At 38.6% G+C, this 12,911-nt stretch overlaps 1 protein-coding gene across 9 annotated transcripts in view; it reads left to right on the top strand.

Moving 5' to 3' along the window:
* The window catches only part of COL19A1 (collagen type XIX alpha 1 chain), a 168,176-nt gene that overhangs the window by 25,726 nt on the left and 129,539 nt on the right, over positions 1 to 12,911 (top strand). For all 9 annotated transcript variants that reach the window (XM_085056550.1, XM_085056551.1, XM_085056547.1 and 6 more), the window contains 2 exons: positions 145 to 207; positions 8,638 to 8,691. In XM_085056550.1, the coding sequence (XP_084912676.1) occupies positions 145 to 207; positions 8,638 to 8,691 (117 nt within the window). The remainder of the gene's footprint in view (positions 1 to 144; positions 208 to 8,637; positions 8,692 to 12,911) is intronic.

Below are 12,911 nucleotides of genomic sequence, written 5' to 3'. Positions count from 1 at the left end.
TGTTTTCTTTTAATACTTCTCCTGGGTGTTGCACTATATTTATTGAGTCATTTGCTTTGTTAGGCATTTGTGACAAAGACAGGAAACCAAACCAAATATATTTTAGATCTACTTTGTTGACTTCTTTATTTCTTTTAAAATCAGGGAGAAGCAGGATTGCCAGGAGTAGCTGGTTTGCCGGGCCAGAAAGGAGAAAAAGGTGAAAAGGTAAAATATCACTTGAATTCTCTCTTTCAAGTCTTTACCTTTGGCTTATCTTCCTTAAATACGAATTATTTTGGATTTTGTGATTCCTTAAAGGCATCTCCCTGAACACGTTAGATCCTTGGTCAGTCAGTGTCTGGCTCTGCCTGTGAGCTTCTTGCCAAACATCTTACAGCTGCCTCTCTTTGGGGTCACCTCATCAACTCTCTGGAACACAGTTTACCTGCCTGGGAAGCACATGCCTCCCCAGCCTTGTCACCATGCCCTACACAGAAGTCATGTATATAGTCCGACAAGAATTTTTCCGTATCGTGTCTACATCACTGCTGATGGACACAATCCCCTGTGGTGGATTCATCCTTGCAATCAACAGTAGGAGGGTATGAAATATGACCTCAGTATATTCTTTGACAATATTCATACCTGAAACTTTCTTAATTGGGAAGAGAGAAGAATCTGACATTGGCAAGTCTCTAGAACAGGCCAGTCGGTCCTTTCCTTGGGCCTGCTCTGATTTCTTGAAGCGTTTACCATGACATTCTTATGGTATGTAGCTTGGGGATTTCCTAATAATGTAGGTCAACATATCAGATGTTTTTCCTTCACACTCCATTCCTTAAATTTTGTTGGAGGATGCTGAATTCAGACATGTCTAGGAATGTGTTTTCTATGTGCTAGTAGAGGGAGCAGCTTGAATAAACTATTGTAAATCTGCCAGAAAGACCGTGGGATAGGAACTCGGTTCAGGGAATGCAGTGTGAAAGGAAGATTCCTAGAATGTCCTAATCCAGAGGTTTGGTTGGAGGTATCCTAATCCAGTATCCATTTTACAGCAAATGATTTAATATGTGAATTTAAGTGGTTTGTGAAGACCGCCAGCGCTGTTCCTAGAGCTGTAGTATCTGGCTGAAAAGCGTCCAGTTCTGAGAGGGCTTATCTACACAGTTGATTGAAATTAAGTGCATTCTTTGATAGTATATTGTCCCCCCCCACCAAACTTCTCCCCTTCAATATGTATTTCATTTTTGAGACAAGCTGTATCTTTAGGTGAAAAAAAAAATTCAGTCATGTTAGTTTCTATAGTCCAGCTGAACCTAGGACTCCTGACAGTTTTCAGACTTAATCACCAAGTTTTGATCCTAGGTCTGAGTGTATCGAACAATTCTCAATTCTTAGTTTTAGCCTATGTTACCAGCATAGGGAGTTTCCTAGTATTTGTTTGGGAAACTGCTTTTCTGCTCCTGATGTGATCCATTTAGACTATTATTGCTACTAAGATGAGAAAGGAGACTTCACAATTCTGATTTTTTTTTTTCTTTTTTTTTTTTTTTTACTGTTTAATCTCCCAGCCAGTTAGCAGTATTTACCAGGTGAAGCATAGTGCTGCTAAATAAAGCATGTGAGTGTGTCTGATCACTTCTGGTTCTGTTCTCCCACTTGTTTTACAAAAAGAGTCTCATTGCATGGATCCTCAATGCATAGAACTGTCGAAGAGTCAGTGAACCCTGCTGCACTCAGCAGTTTAGCCTGAAGAGAGTATATTGACATTTATAAATGTTCTTTCACAAAACTGAATGAATCAACAGGTTAAAGTAATGGATAGTACAGCAAGCAGGTGGAAAGCTACTTAATTTGAACGTTCGTATAATTGACCAGTACTTGTTACTTCCTAGCTTTGCAGTGGGTAGATTCTTTTTCTTTTTGGGGGGGGGATGGAGAAGGGGGGTTGGATGGAGGGCACATTATGACTGTGATCAGGATTGGCTCACTGACCTTTGGGAGAAAACAAATCCTGTGTTGAATAGTGCCTGCCATGATGGAGCTGAATGCAACACTCTCTGAGGTTTAAGTACCATTTTCCTCATTGCCTCTGCATTTACGCAAGTTTTCAGTAACACTCATTTTCAATGATGGCCTTGTTACATCAATAATTAGACCTGAAGATGCAGAAAGACTCCAGAACATTCCAGACATGCAGGATACATGATATATAGTCAGATTAAATAAAGGAAACAGACTCTGGCTGAGTGTTTTGTAATACGTTATACACTAAATAGACAGCTTCTTGATGACCTTACTGGCCAGTTACAAAAAACCAGGACTTGTCTAGGTTGTGTATGCTTCGTAAGCCTGTTGCCCCCTTTGCTTGTGCACAGCTTCTCATTTTATTGTTTCTTTTGACTCTAAATCATATTACTATAGGCATCCAACTAGCTATATTTAAATGTTGTTGCCATTACAACATCCAAGTGAAAATGTTAATTTTTTGCCTTCTTTCATGAGGCAAAAATGAAACATAATTCTCATTCTTTCCTGAGAAATTTCTGTTTCTGTTGATATTATCTCTTTTTCAGCTAAACAGTCCTTATCCTTTCATTTTACTTTGTCTCATTCCAATTTCCCATCCACTTTAATTAATTGTGTGATTGAATTTGCATGTCTTTTTTTGTTGCTATGGGACTGACAAGGAAGCCTCTCCCTACACAAATTGTTATTTGGCTATATCCCAACCCCTCAAAACTGCCCTTCTCGTCAGTCTAATGTCATTGTTCCCTGAGGTCAGACTGTTCAGGAATAGCTAAGCTATCACCAGTATAAAGTATGATAGCTTGCAAGCCATTTTTGGACACTCTCTATTTAATTATTAGCCTGTTTCCATTTAATTCCTGTACTGTTCCTCATATTAGTACCTCTAAGCAGGTCTGAGCCAAATTCCAAAATATATTGCAGGCCCAAAGAACTGAAGTGCCATATTGTCACTGGGACAAGCATTCATGCAAATATTGGTGTATCTCTGGCAAGCTGTGCATGTGAATGCACAGGAGCATCACTGATCAAAATGATGCCATTTGTGTGGATGAACTTCCTACTTGTATACCTGGCCTCCCATTACGACTTCATGAGGACAGTTCTTCACTCAGAAGTATTATCTCTGGTACTTTGGGCATGAAGTAGTTGGCTTGCTCTGCAGAATATTTTTGCTGGGAGATCAGTTTCTGCAGTAAGGGACCACCTCCTGTTCTTTAATTTCTCAATAATTAAAGCTAAAAATGTCACCAGGACCAACTTTGTTTGCTACTTACTAAGTGTATTATTTAGGCTATATCTAAGTAATATGCTATGTCATTCTCATGGCAGCTTGATTGTTAGCACAGTGTATTTCACAAGTGGCAAGTGGACACAAGGCAGCTGGAAGCCTCCTGTGATTTAACACGTTTTGATATCTGCTGTACAGCTAGGGTTTTTTTCCTGCTGATCTGAGTGAGAAATTTACTATGTTTTCTCTTTTGGAAGCAACTTCTACTACTTCAGCATGGTATATGGCTACTCAGAGTCTTACAAGCATGTTTGTTGTTAGCGAATGTCTTTTGATCATGTGGTAAATGTCCTGTTTTGTCCTCAATGTGTAGAAATTCTTCAGAAAGACGGAATGACTGTGATTGGAATGATTGCATATATGCTGAATATATAAACTGATTTTTCTCTCTCAAAGAGGCTAAAAAGCTAACTGTTTTCTATTTTTACTTCTTCTAAGCAAACTTAGTGCCCATGAAATATTTTAAACTGAAATCTAAACAGAATTAAATATTTTGATATGACATTAAACCAATCCAAGCTGTGTTAATAGGTCATTGGTTAATGCTATAAGTGCACTAGCGACCAAAAAGCCAGAGGCAGAGTGCTTTTAAATATTAAAATGCCTGCTGATGCACACCATGGAGATATTGATTGCTATTCAACTTCATTAATTTAAATTTTACTTAAGGAAAAAGACATTTAAAAGGCTATTTTGGGATTGGTAGAGATAGGCTTATGCAATATATTATTGCACTAGGAAAATATTTGTAATAGAACGATATGGACAAAGAGCTCCTAGAGAACAAATGAATAGCTCTTTCTGCCTATTTTCCTTGCTAGTCTTTCTTTACTGCTCCTCTGACTTTCCTCTTAAAATCCAGTCCACTTGATTCCACCAAAAGCATATCTATTGTATTATGCAGCCTTGAGAATGGTTCCTTTCTGGGTCAGTCTTTGTTGCAGAGGTTATTGATAGGGACCTGGAAGCTGGAATGCAAGAAAAAGAAGCAAATTGAGCAGAATATGACTGGCTGTCAGTTAGGACAAAATCAGGAGTTGCCAGTATACGTAGTAGAATAAAATCTTACAGTAAGCAGAAGGAAATGCTTCATGTTCACAAACCTAAGAATTTATGGATAGTCCAACTTAGATTTTACCATCTAGTAGTTCAAGTTATCAAATGCATCATGGAAAATATCATTAGTGATTCAACTTAATTCTTTTCCTTTAAAAAATTCTGAAACGTAGACTTCTTTTCTATGTTACCATATTTGCAGTTGCAGTATTAATCTCATTCCTGCGTTTGAGTCTTCCTGAGGAGTGGAGATGGTGGCAGCGACTCCTCACCACTGTGAAGTGCTCAGAGGGGTGGGGGAATGTCACGGGTTGTCAGGGCAGCCAGCAGTCACTGGCAGCAGTGCAGGGTTAAACCAGTGACACCCAGCTCAGGTCAGGGTGAGGCTGAGCCCCTGCACTGAGGGCACAGCTGGGGGTTTGTGCTGGGACTAACGGGGATGATGCTGCTCTATATACGCGCTCCTGCTCCCACAGAACCAGGGAAACCCTGGAGTGATGCTGCCTTTGGGATGAGTTTTCTTTCTCTTAACATATTCTCTGAATGTGAATTTATTTGTTCTTTCTTGTTAATAGTATACTTTTTTTTTTTTTTTTTTTTTTTTTACCTGGACATTTCTGGTGATGTTGTGGCCTGGTTTTAGTTGAGGCAGAGCTGATTTTATTTACAGTAAGCCAGTATTGGCTGTGTTTTGGATTTGTGCTGGAAACAGGGTTGCTAGCAAAGGAACATTTTCATTCTTGCCAAGCAGTGCTTGCACAGCATCAAGGCCTTTTCTGCTCCTCACCATAGCCCACCAGTGAGGAGGCTGGGGGTGCACAAGGAGTTGGGAGGGGACACAGCCAGGACAGGTGACCCCAACTACCAAAGGAATATTCCATACCCTACACATGGTATCATGCTCAGTATACAAAGTGGGGAGAAAAAGGAAGAAGGGAGGGAACATCTGGAGTGATGGTGTTTGTCTTCCCAAGTCACCATTACATGTAATGGGACCTTGCTTTCCTGAAGATGGCTGAATGCCTGCCTGCCCATGAGAAGCACTGAATTAATTCCTTGTTTTGCTTTGCTTGTGTGTGTGCAGCTTTTGCTTTCCCTGTTTAGCTGTCTTTAACTCAAGTCACAAACTTTCTCATTTTCACTCTTCTGATTCTCTCCCCCATCTGACCAGAGGAGTGGAAATGAGCAAGTGGCTGCATGGGGCTGAGTTGCTGTCTGGGATTAAACCACAACATAATGCACACATGACTATACAGAGGTGACAACTGGGAAAGCTAATTTGCTTAATCAAATCTTACTGAACCAAACCTGAGTAAGGTTAAGGGGTGTTTTGACAACTGATGTATATCACTAATTTTGTCTGAACTAATATGTCCCCATTGTAGACAAAAGCAATGTTGCAATGCAATACTATAGCTGTGCGTGCTCTAGGCCATGTTAATGCCACTCTATTATGTGCTTTTGGTTTTATCTTAGTATTTAAATCATCATCTCCTCCTGGTTAGTACAAGATTAAATGTTACTGTGATAAATTAATTCCACAGCCTATAACAGTGTAAATATATTGTAAATAGACACCCAATTTAGAAGACAAAATAATGTGTTTAAATAAAATATGTTCTTGAAAGAATGGGTTTTGGCTTTATGTGATCAAGGACTATAATTTGTTAACTATTTATCAGTTTGTAATTTTCTCTATCACCACATTTGCCTTTAGGCTATGTATCTTTGCTGTCCATGACTGTATTTTGTGTCTTACTAGCATTTAATTTCTAGTTCTACAACAGGTGTGCTTAATAAAGACTGCAAGGGTGCAAAGAGTTAAAGGTCAAAGGTTTTGAAGCTCTCTGAGTCATTAATGTAAAAAAATGATCACAAGTGTAATGCTGCAGGCAGTCTCAGATGTGTAAAATGGTTTCCACCTCAGAGAGAAGGCTGATTATGGCTTTAGAAAGAAGCATGTTTGCTGTCTGCAAACACTTTCTAAGAATTTTGTTTGGCTTGGCTTTATGAAAAGTGGACAGAAGCATTTTTCTTTAATTTTTAATTTCAACCTGCTAAATTTCCACACTGTCTGTGTGATTTTACCAAAACAAGCATTGTCGAAAGTATGGTAGCCATCCTATTGCTTGCAGCAGATCACATTCTGAAAAAACAAGTGCTATGGCTTAAGTGTTTTATTCAATAAATAGCTTATGCTCAGTTGAAAAGGATTTTCCCTTTCACCCGTAGTAAATCCTGACAGTAGACTTACAGCTCACAGTTCTACCTTTGGGTGTTGTTATACTGTGTGTATCTCATAACCTATAAATTCCAGCATTGTATTGCTACTTTTCACTGCCTTACTAACTCTTACTACACCTTACATACAGTTTTTCCTGGCTTCATATCCTTTGCTTTTGTTAAGGACTTTTAAGGTCTGCAGAAGGAAAATAAAATGCCATTAAGAAAAAAGAAAAGATAAATATGCATTTGCTCTATTTTTGGTTTTAGTCTGTCATTCTGTTTATATGAATACTGTTAGATACCTACAGTATCTGATATTTATATTCATAAAAGCATGAAAGACTACCACCTTTCAGCCTGTACTTATTAAAATCACAATTAGAAGCATAACTTGCAGATCTAATTTGCAGTGGAAAATAATTGTCTTCAAGATGGGGAGTCTGTCTGCAGTTAGTGGAGCAGAAGTGTAAATATACCTTGGTTAATTGGCTAGTAAGTCATACGGGCTAAAGGATTCCTGGGGTATAGCAGACTCTGTAATTTTAGACTATGCAGTTTATAAAAATACCCTGCTGAAGGTAACAAAGCTTTTCTGGTCTATTAAAATACTGGCAATTGGCATGAGGGAGCAGAGGGTGCATAGGTAAGAGAGTCACTCTGTGGATGATTAGATAAGGTAACCTTTATCTCTCATAGTGCCAGTGGATTCATGCTATTAGCACATACAGGGTTTCGGTCTATTTTTGAGACAGAGCTGTTTAATATCTTTATCCATGATCTGCGTGAGGGGATCAAGGACATGCTCAGAAAACGCAAGTCCTGTGAGGAGCAGCTGAGGGAGGTGGGGTTATTTAGGCTGGAGAAAAGTCTCAGGAGTGACCTTATTGTTCTCTGTAACTGTCTGAAAGGAGAGTGTAGCCAGATGGGGTCAATGTCTTCTCCAGGGCAGCCAGGGACAGGACAAGAAGAAATGGCCTGAAGTTGCACCACGGAAGGTTCAAATTGGACATCAGGAAGAATTTCTTCTCTGAAAAGGTGGTCAGTCATTGGAATCTGCTGCCCAGAGAAGTGGTGGAGTCACTATATCTGGAGGTGTTCAGGAAATGACTGGATGTGGCACTTGGTGCTGTGGTCTCGTTGATGTGGTGGTGTTCAGTCAAAGGTTGGACTTGAGGATCTTGGAGGTCTTTTTTAACCTTTATGATTCTGGAATATAACAAACACTGTTGTTGTGTACTTCTTGCCACTGTCACTGCCCCTTTCTTAACTTCAAAAAGGTTAATAACTTCATTTCAGAGTTGAGTTATGATGTTATTCTTGCTGGAGAATGTTCTTTTCTTGGTAGAAATAGACACACCTAATGTTTTGTTTTGTTATTAAATGAAGACTATGTAGTTTCAGTACTGTTGTTGTATTCCTCTAGCATCCAAAAGCTTTTTATTTTAAATTTTTTAAACCTTATACTTGACATTATTTAGCAAATTTTCTGGGTTTGATGTTTTCTTATGTAATTTTTAAGACTTATGGTCCAATTTACAGCTGCTGGGATCTTCCATAGTGCTCCTTATCAGTCAGTTATTTGTCTCTCAAAACTCAAAATTTCTTATAGATTGCTTATGGTTTGGGTTTTGGTTTCTCTAAGGGGATGAAAGGCAGGGAGAGAGGAACTGAATTTAAATAGCATCTTTCAAAAATATTGTGGGTACATGACTTTAGATGGATCTGTATTACATGTTGAGCTTTCTCAGTGTAGAACTGAAAATAGACCCTCTTGGTTTCACTCTTCTGTTGCAATGAATTCCTTTTAAATTAGTGGACTTGCTTTTATGGAAATGTGGATGTGCAAGTATTTGTCAGATTAAGGTATTAATTGACAGTAAAATGTATTTATTTTGCTGATTTTAGTGTTACATGTAAGGCATCCTCCTCCCCAGTGGTTGCATTATTAAAAAATCAGGTAGAAGATGCTTTTCTGTTGAGTCTGATATGACTGGATTAGTTGTCGTGAACCTCAGAAGTCTGTAGAGCTTCTAATTCCTCAATTTGTTTTGCAGGGTGAGATGGGTGTGAAAGGACCAGATGGTGTTGCTGGTTCGCCTGGCGAAAAGGTATGTTCATGTATGTTGATATGTTATTTGATTCTCAGGAAGTGTTATGACAGAGGCATCTCTGTAAATATTTACAGAAATGGGAGGATAGATCACTTGTGTTAGAAAATTAATTTCTTACCTGCACTGCTGTGTTTTTGTGGCGCATTGAAAAAGCTGTTCAGATCAGTACTATTGTCTGCAGATATGTTTGTTTGTTGGGGTTTTTTCCAAGAAGTGGGGATTACATACAGAGCTAAAGGAAGCTATCTGTTCCACTTGCCCAGTTTGTGATCTGCTAGCTTAGATAAGAGCTCTTGTACAGTCAACAGTCTGCTTGATAGAGCTTGAGATAAACACCACTGACTTCTTAATCAAAGATTTGGAATAGCCATGGCTAGGAGGACATGCCAGCCTACCAGTGTCTTCAAGGATAAGTTTCACTTAGTTTTAGAATGTTAGTGTACACATTAAGACAGTTGTGTGTACTTACTTGGTTCAGTGCTACTTACTTGTATTAGAGGAAGTCTATAAGTCTAATATCTAGCATCTGCAGTATGGAGACAGCCCTCATAACACTGAGGAAACAGCTAGTTGCTGTCAGGTTTATGGGATATAAAATTATGAAACTGTCTTTTCTTTTTACTTAGTATTTCTCTCAAATTGTGATTTGTTAGAAATGGGAGGTAGATGTATTATATTACCAAAGTTATGAGTTAAAATCAAGGCATTTGCTGCTAATGTTAAGTTACATATGGTAGAACAATGGAGAACAGGCTGAAAAGATGTTCAAAGGACTTTGCAACATTGATGGACTGAATTATCAAGTGGTATGTAAAACTCAGAGAAAGCAATAGTCAAGTGATGCAGATGAAGAGGAAAACAAAGGAAGCATTATGCATTTCACGTCAGACTCTAGACTAGCTGTTACTATTCAGGAAAGTGATCTTGGAATTACAGATCAAGGAAAACATGGATTCACTGTTTAATACTAGTCAAATAAACAGTATTTAGGAATCACTAGGAAGAGAATAGGGAACAAAGCAAAAGCATTTTAATGTCACCATTTTTAGTGAATCCGTATTATGTTGCAACTTGAATAATGTATACAGTTCTGCTTCTCACATCTCAGTGTGAATCTAATAATACCAGAAAAGATTTGGAGGTGTCAAGAGTGATCAAGAGCACTGGGCATCTTCCAATTAAGTTGTGGCAATGTGGACTTCAATCTGAAAAAGGCGCAAATAAGAAAAATGTGACGTGTTCTGTTCTCTGTACAGTCATGAATGGAGCAGAAAAGATTAATAGGGATTTATTTATTTATTTATCAATTTTGTTCTTCAGTGTGTGAATTAGAGCATCAAACCTATCTGACAGCAAGTTCAAAAAGGGCAGAAAGGGTTCTTTCTTCTTATTACAGTGTTACTTATTGTATTATTATCTGAACACTGCCACAGAACTTGAAAAGTCTGAAAATGTATTAGAAAATTAATGGAGTAAAAATCCATGGAGTGTATCAGTCTTCTTGTCTGAAAGTTCTTGAACTCCAAGAGGCTGGAGTCTGGGAAGGCCACTGGAGAAGTCTTTATGGCTGCCCTGTTGGATTTTTCTGTAGACATCTGTTCTTGTCACAACTGTAGTCCTGTAATCGACTGGAGAAACCTTTGATTTGATCCAGATAGACAGTGTTTTACTTTACTGTGCTCGTAGATGTGAATTAATGGAAAGAGTTATTGTAAAGCATTGTAGATTGTGATTGACCTAGAATGAAGCTATATTTTCCCTTGGCTCTTTCTGTAGCTCCTACTCTGATGTTATCTTGCTTTAAACTTACCAGGCTATGTTGCTTTTCCAGTCCAAGTTATTATTATTACAGTTTCCATGGTTAATATTGTTTGGGTTTTTTTGCTAAGCGCCTTGCAAATTCATTGTCAGGCCAAATCCCAGAGCTCCTGTTAGTTTACATGAAGTTCAACAGTCAGATCATATTTAATATCAAGACATTGTACTTTTTCTGAACATTACAACTCTTTTAATTCAGCTTATATAAAATACCATTGTTGCAAATTCAAAATTAACTACCATGAAATATGAAGCTGTCAAATCTGAAAACTTTTAAAATAAAAAAAGAAAGCCAAGTATTTTGTACATGCATAGCTAGATGAAGAAACTGAGATCCAGCTGCCCAGCTTCTGCTAGCTGGAGTTGTCATGTCTAAGCAGAGTAGTATAGTGCTCTGTGCGTTAGCTCCTTTCTGAAGCTACAGTGAATATTTTCCTTGTGTTGTGAAAGGGGTTAAAATGCTGTGTCTCAGGTGATGCATCAAGAACTATATAAATTTGTAGTCCCGTATTTTGGTGCTGCTTTAAGTGTGATGTTCTGGATACTAACATTGTACACAGAGTTAAAGACAGCGAAGTGGAGGAGCATCACCAAGCCTGTCTGAGTTCAAGGAGCGTTTGGACAACACCCTCAGGCACATGGTGGGATTCCTGGGGTATTCTGTGCAGGGCCAGGAATAGGACTTGAAGATCCTGATGAGTCCCTTGCAACTCAGCATATTCTATGATAAAAATACTCTTAAACACTGTTGTTTGCAATGGTATCTCCTACATTTCAGGATGTTGAGGTGCAGACTGTGCAGTGCTGGGAGAGCATTCTGAGGAACTACTGCTCTTTGTTTATCCTCTTAAAGCCTTCAACACATTGTCTGTTGTTGGGTATGACTGTTATGTTTTCTGCACTGTGTATTTTTGAGCTTTGTGCAGATGTGTCCCTGAGTCACTAGTTAGAAACAGGAAGAAGGAAAAAGAAATTATGCTAGTTTTTTAATGTAAATGAAGTTTGAGGCTTTAAAGAACAGAGATGCTCTTTATAACACACCCAAAACTTATCCACTGCAATACTCCTTTGATTATACTTCATTCACGGGGGAAAGGTGCAGAGAATAAATAAGCAATAGATTTCACTCATGTTGTTATGTGCAAGCAACAATATCAATTTGTTTGGCCTATTTTAGATGTTTATCTTAGGATGAGATAAACTTCGCTGTTGGAAGTCCTGTTTCTTTAGACTGATTATCTCAAACATACCTGATGTAGTGAAGAACTAAACTTAGAACAACTATGCAATGGGCTTTATTACTTGAGAGAATCTTAACAGGACAATCTCCCAAAACAGTGCTTGATGCTGGTATACTTAATTTTCAAGATCTGAGTAAATGGTGAGACATGTATAAGGCTTCATATATCTCCTTGACTTTCAACGATCTTAAGTGTGAAAATTGTTCAGTCTTCAAATGTGACACTTGGCCTTCTGTCACTTCTAAGACATAACATCACTGACAGCATAATTCTGCATTCCTGAAATACTGCAGTGGGTTTGCAACAGTCTGCTTGCCACTAGGTGCACAAGGAAGTGGTGTAGACTTCTAAGAGGTTCTTGCCAATTAAGAGGCTGGATCTGCTGAAGGCTAATACAGAGGACATAGTTTAAGGCTTGATGACTCTAGGGTAACATAAGAATAGCCTTAACAGCCTAAAGAAAACAGAGGAATGTTCTGGACATAATTTTGCAGTTCTGTGGATTTTTCTGATGCAGTTCTTGTAAGCTGCCAAAGTAAAAAATGAGATTGTCTCAAAAAGTGCCTGTTGTCTCATCTGCCTTCAGGTTAAAAGCAGTCAGTGTGGTGGTGCTTGTGACTAATCTAGAGAGTTAAGAATCTAATGCAGACCCTGTGGAGCCCTACTTCAGGCCCCTGAAGTCACAACACAGTAGATAATCAGCACCATTCCATATGTGACTGTCTACTTGAGGTCCACCTACCTAGTTCCTTCATCCCCATCCTTTTTCAGGGAACTGTCTTAAGAGATTTTTCTTTTAAATAGTAAAACCTACTTGGGGCAACTGGACAAATTCTTGAGATTATCAGAGGAGGCAGTTCTGAGGTGTTTGTTTATAATTCTAAAATAAGAGGGTAGTAGTCTTCCCTTGGAGGGAAACTTGCTGCCTTTGTAGGCTGTCAGAAGAGATGGAATACAGTGGCATGATCCCTTTCATGCAATCAGGACTGATTTGTAGCTCAGCCTCCTGGGGACACTTCTTCAAGGTATCTGTCAAACTGTGATACAAGAACAACTGGAAGTTGTGGTTAATCTGAATCCCTGTGTGTGAGACCATAGGCTCTGTCCTTCTAGCAACGTTCAGCAAAGTCTGTGAGAACAGAAGAGATATGTTGAAGG

This window comes from Lichenostomus cassidix, chromosome 3 (assembly GCF_008360975.1).
Source record: "Lichenostomus cassidix isolate B80296 chromosome 3, HeHo_3.0, whole genome shotgun sequence".
Lineage (NCBI taxonomy): Eukaryota > Metazoa > Chordata > Aves > Passeriformes > Meliphagidae > Lichenostomus > Lichenostomus cassidix.
Note: the sequence above shows the minus strand (reverse complement) of the source record. Positions and strands in the feature narration are given on the sequence as shown.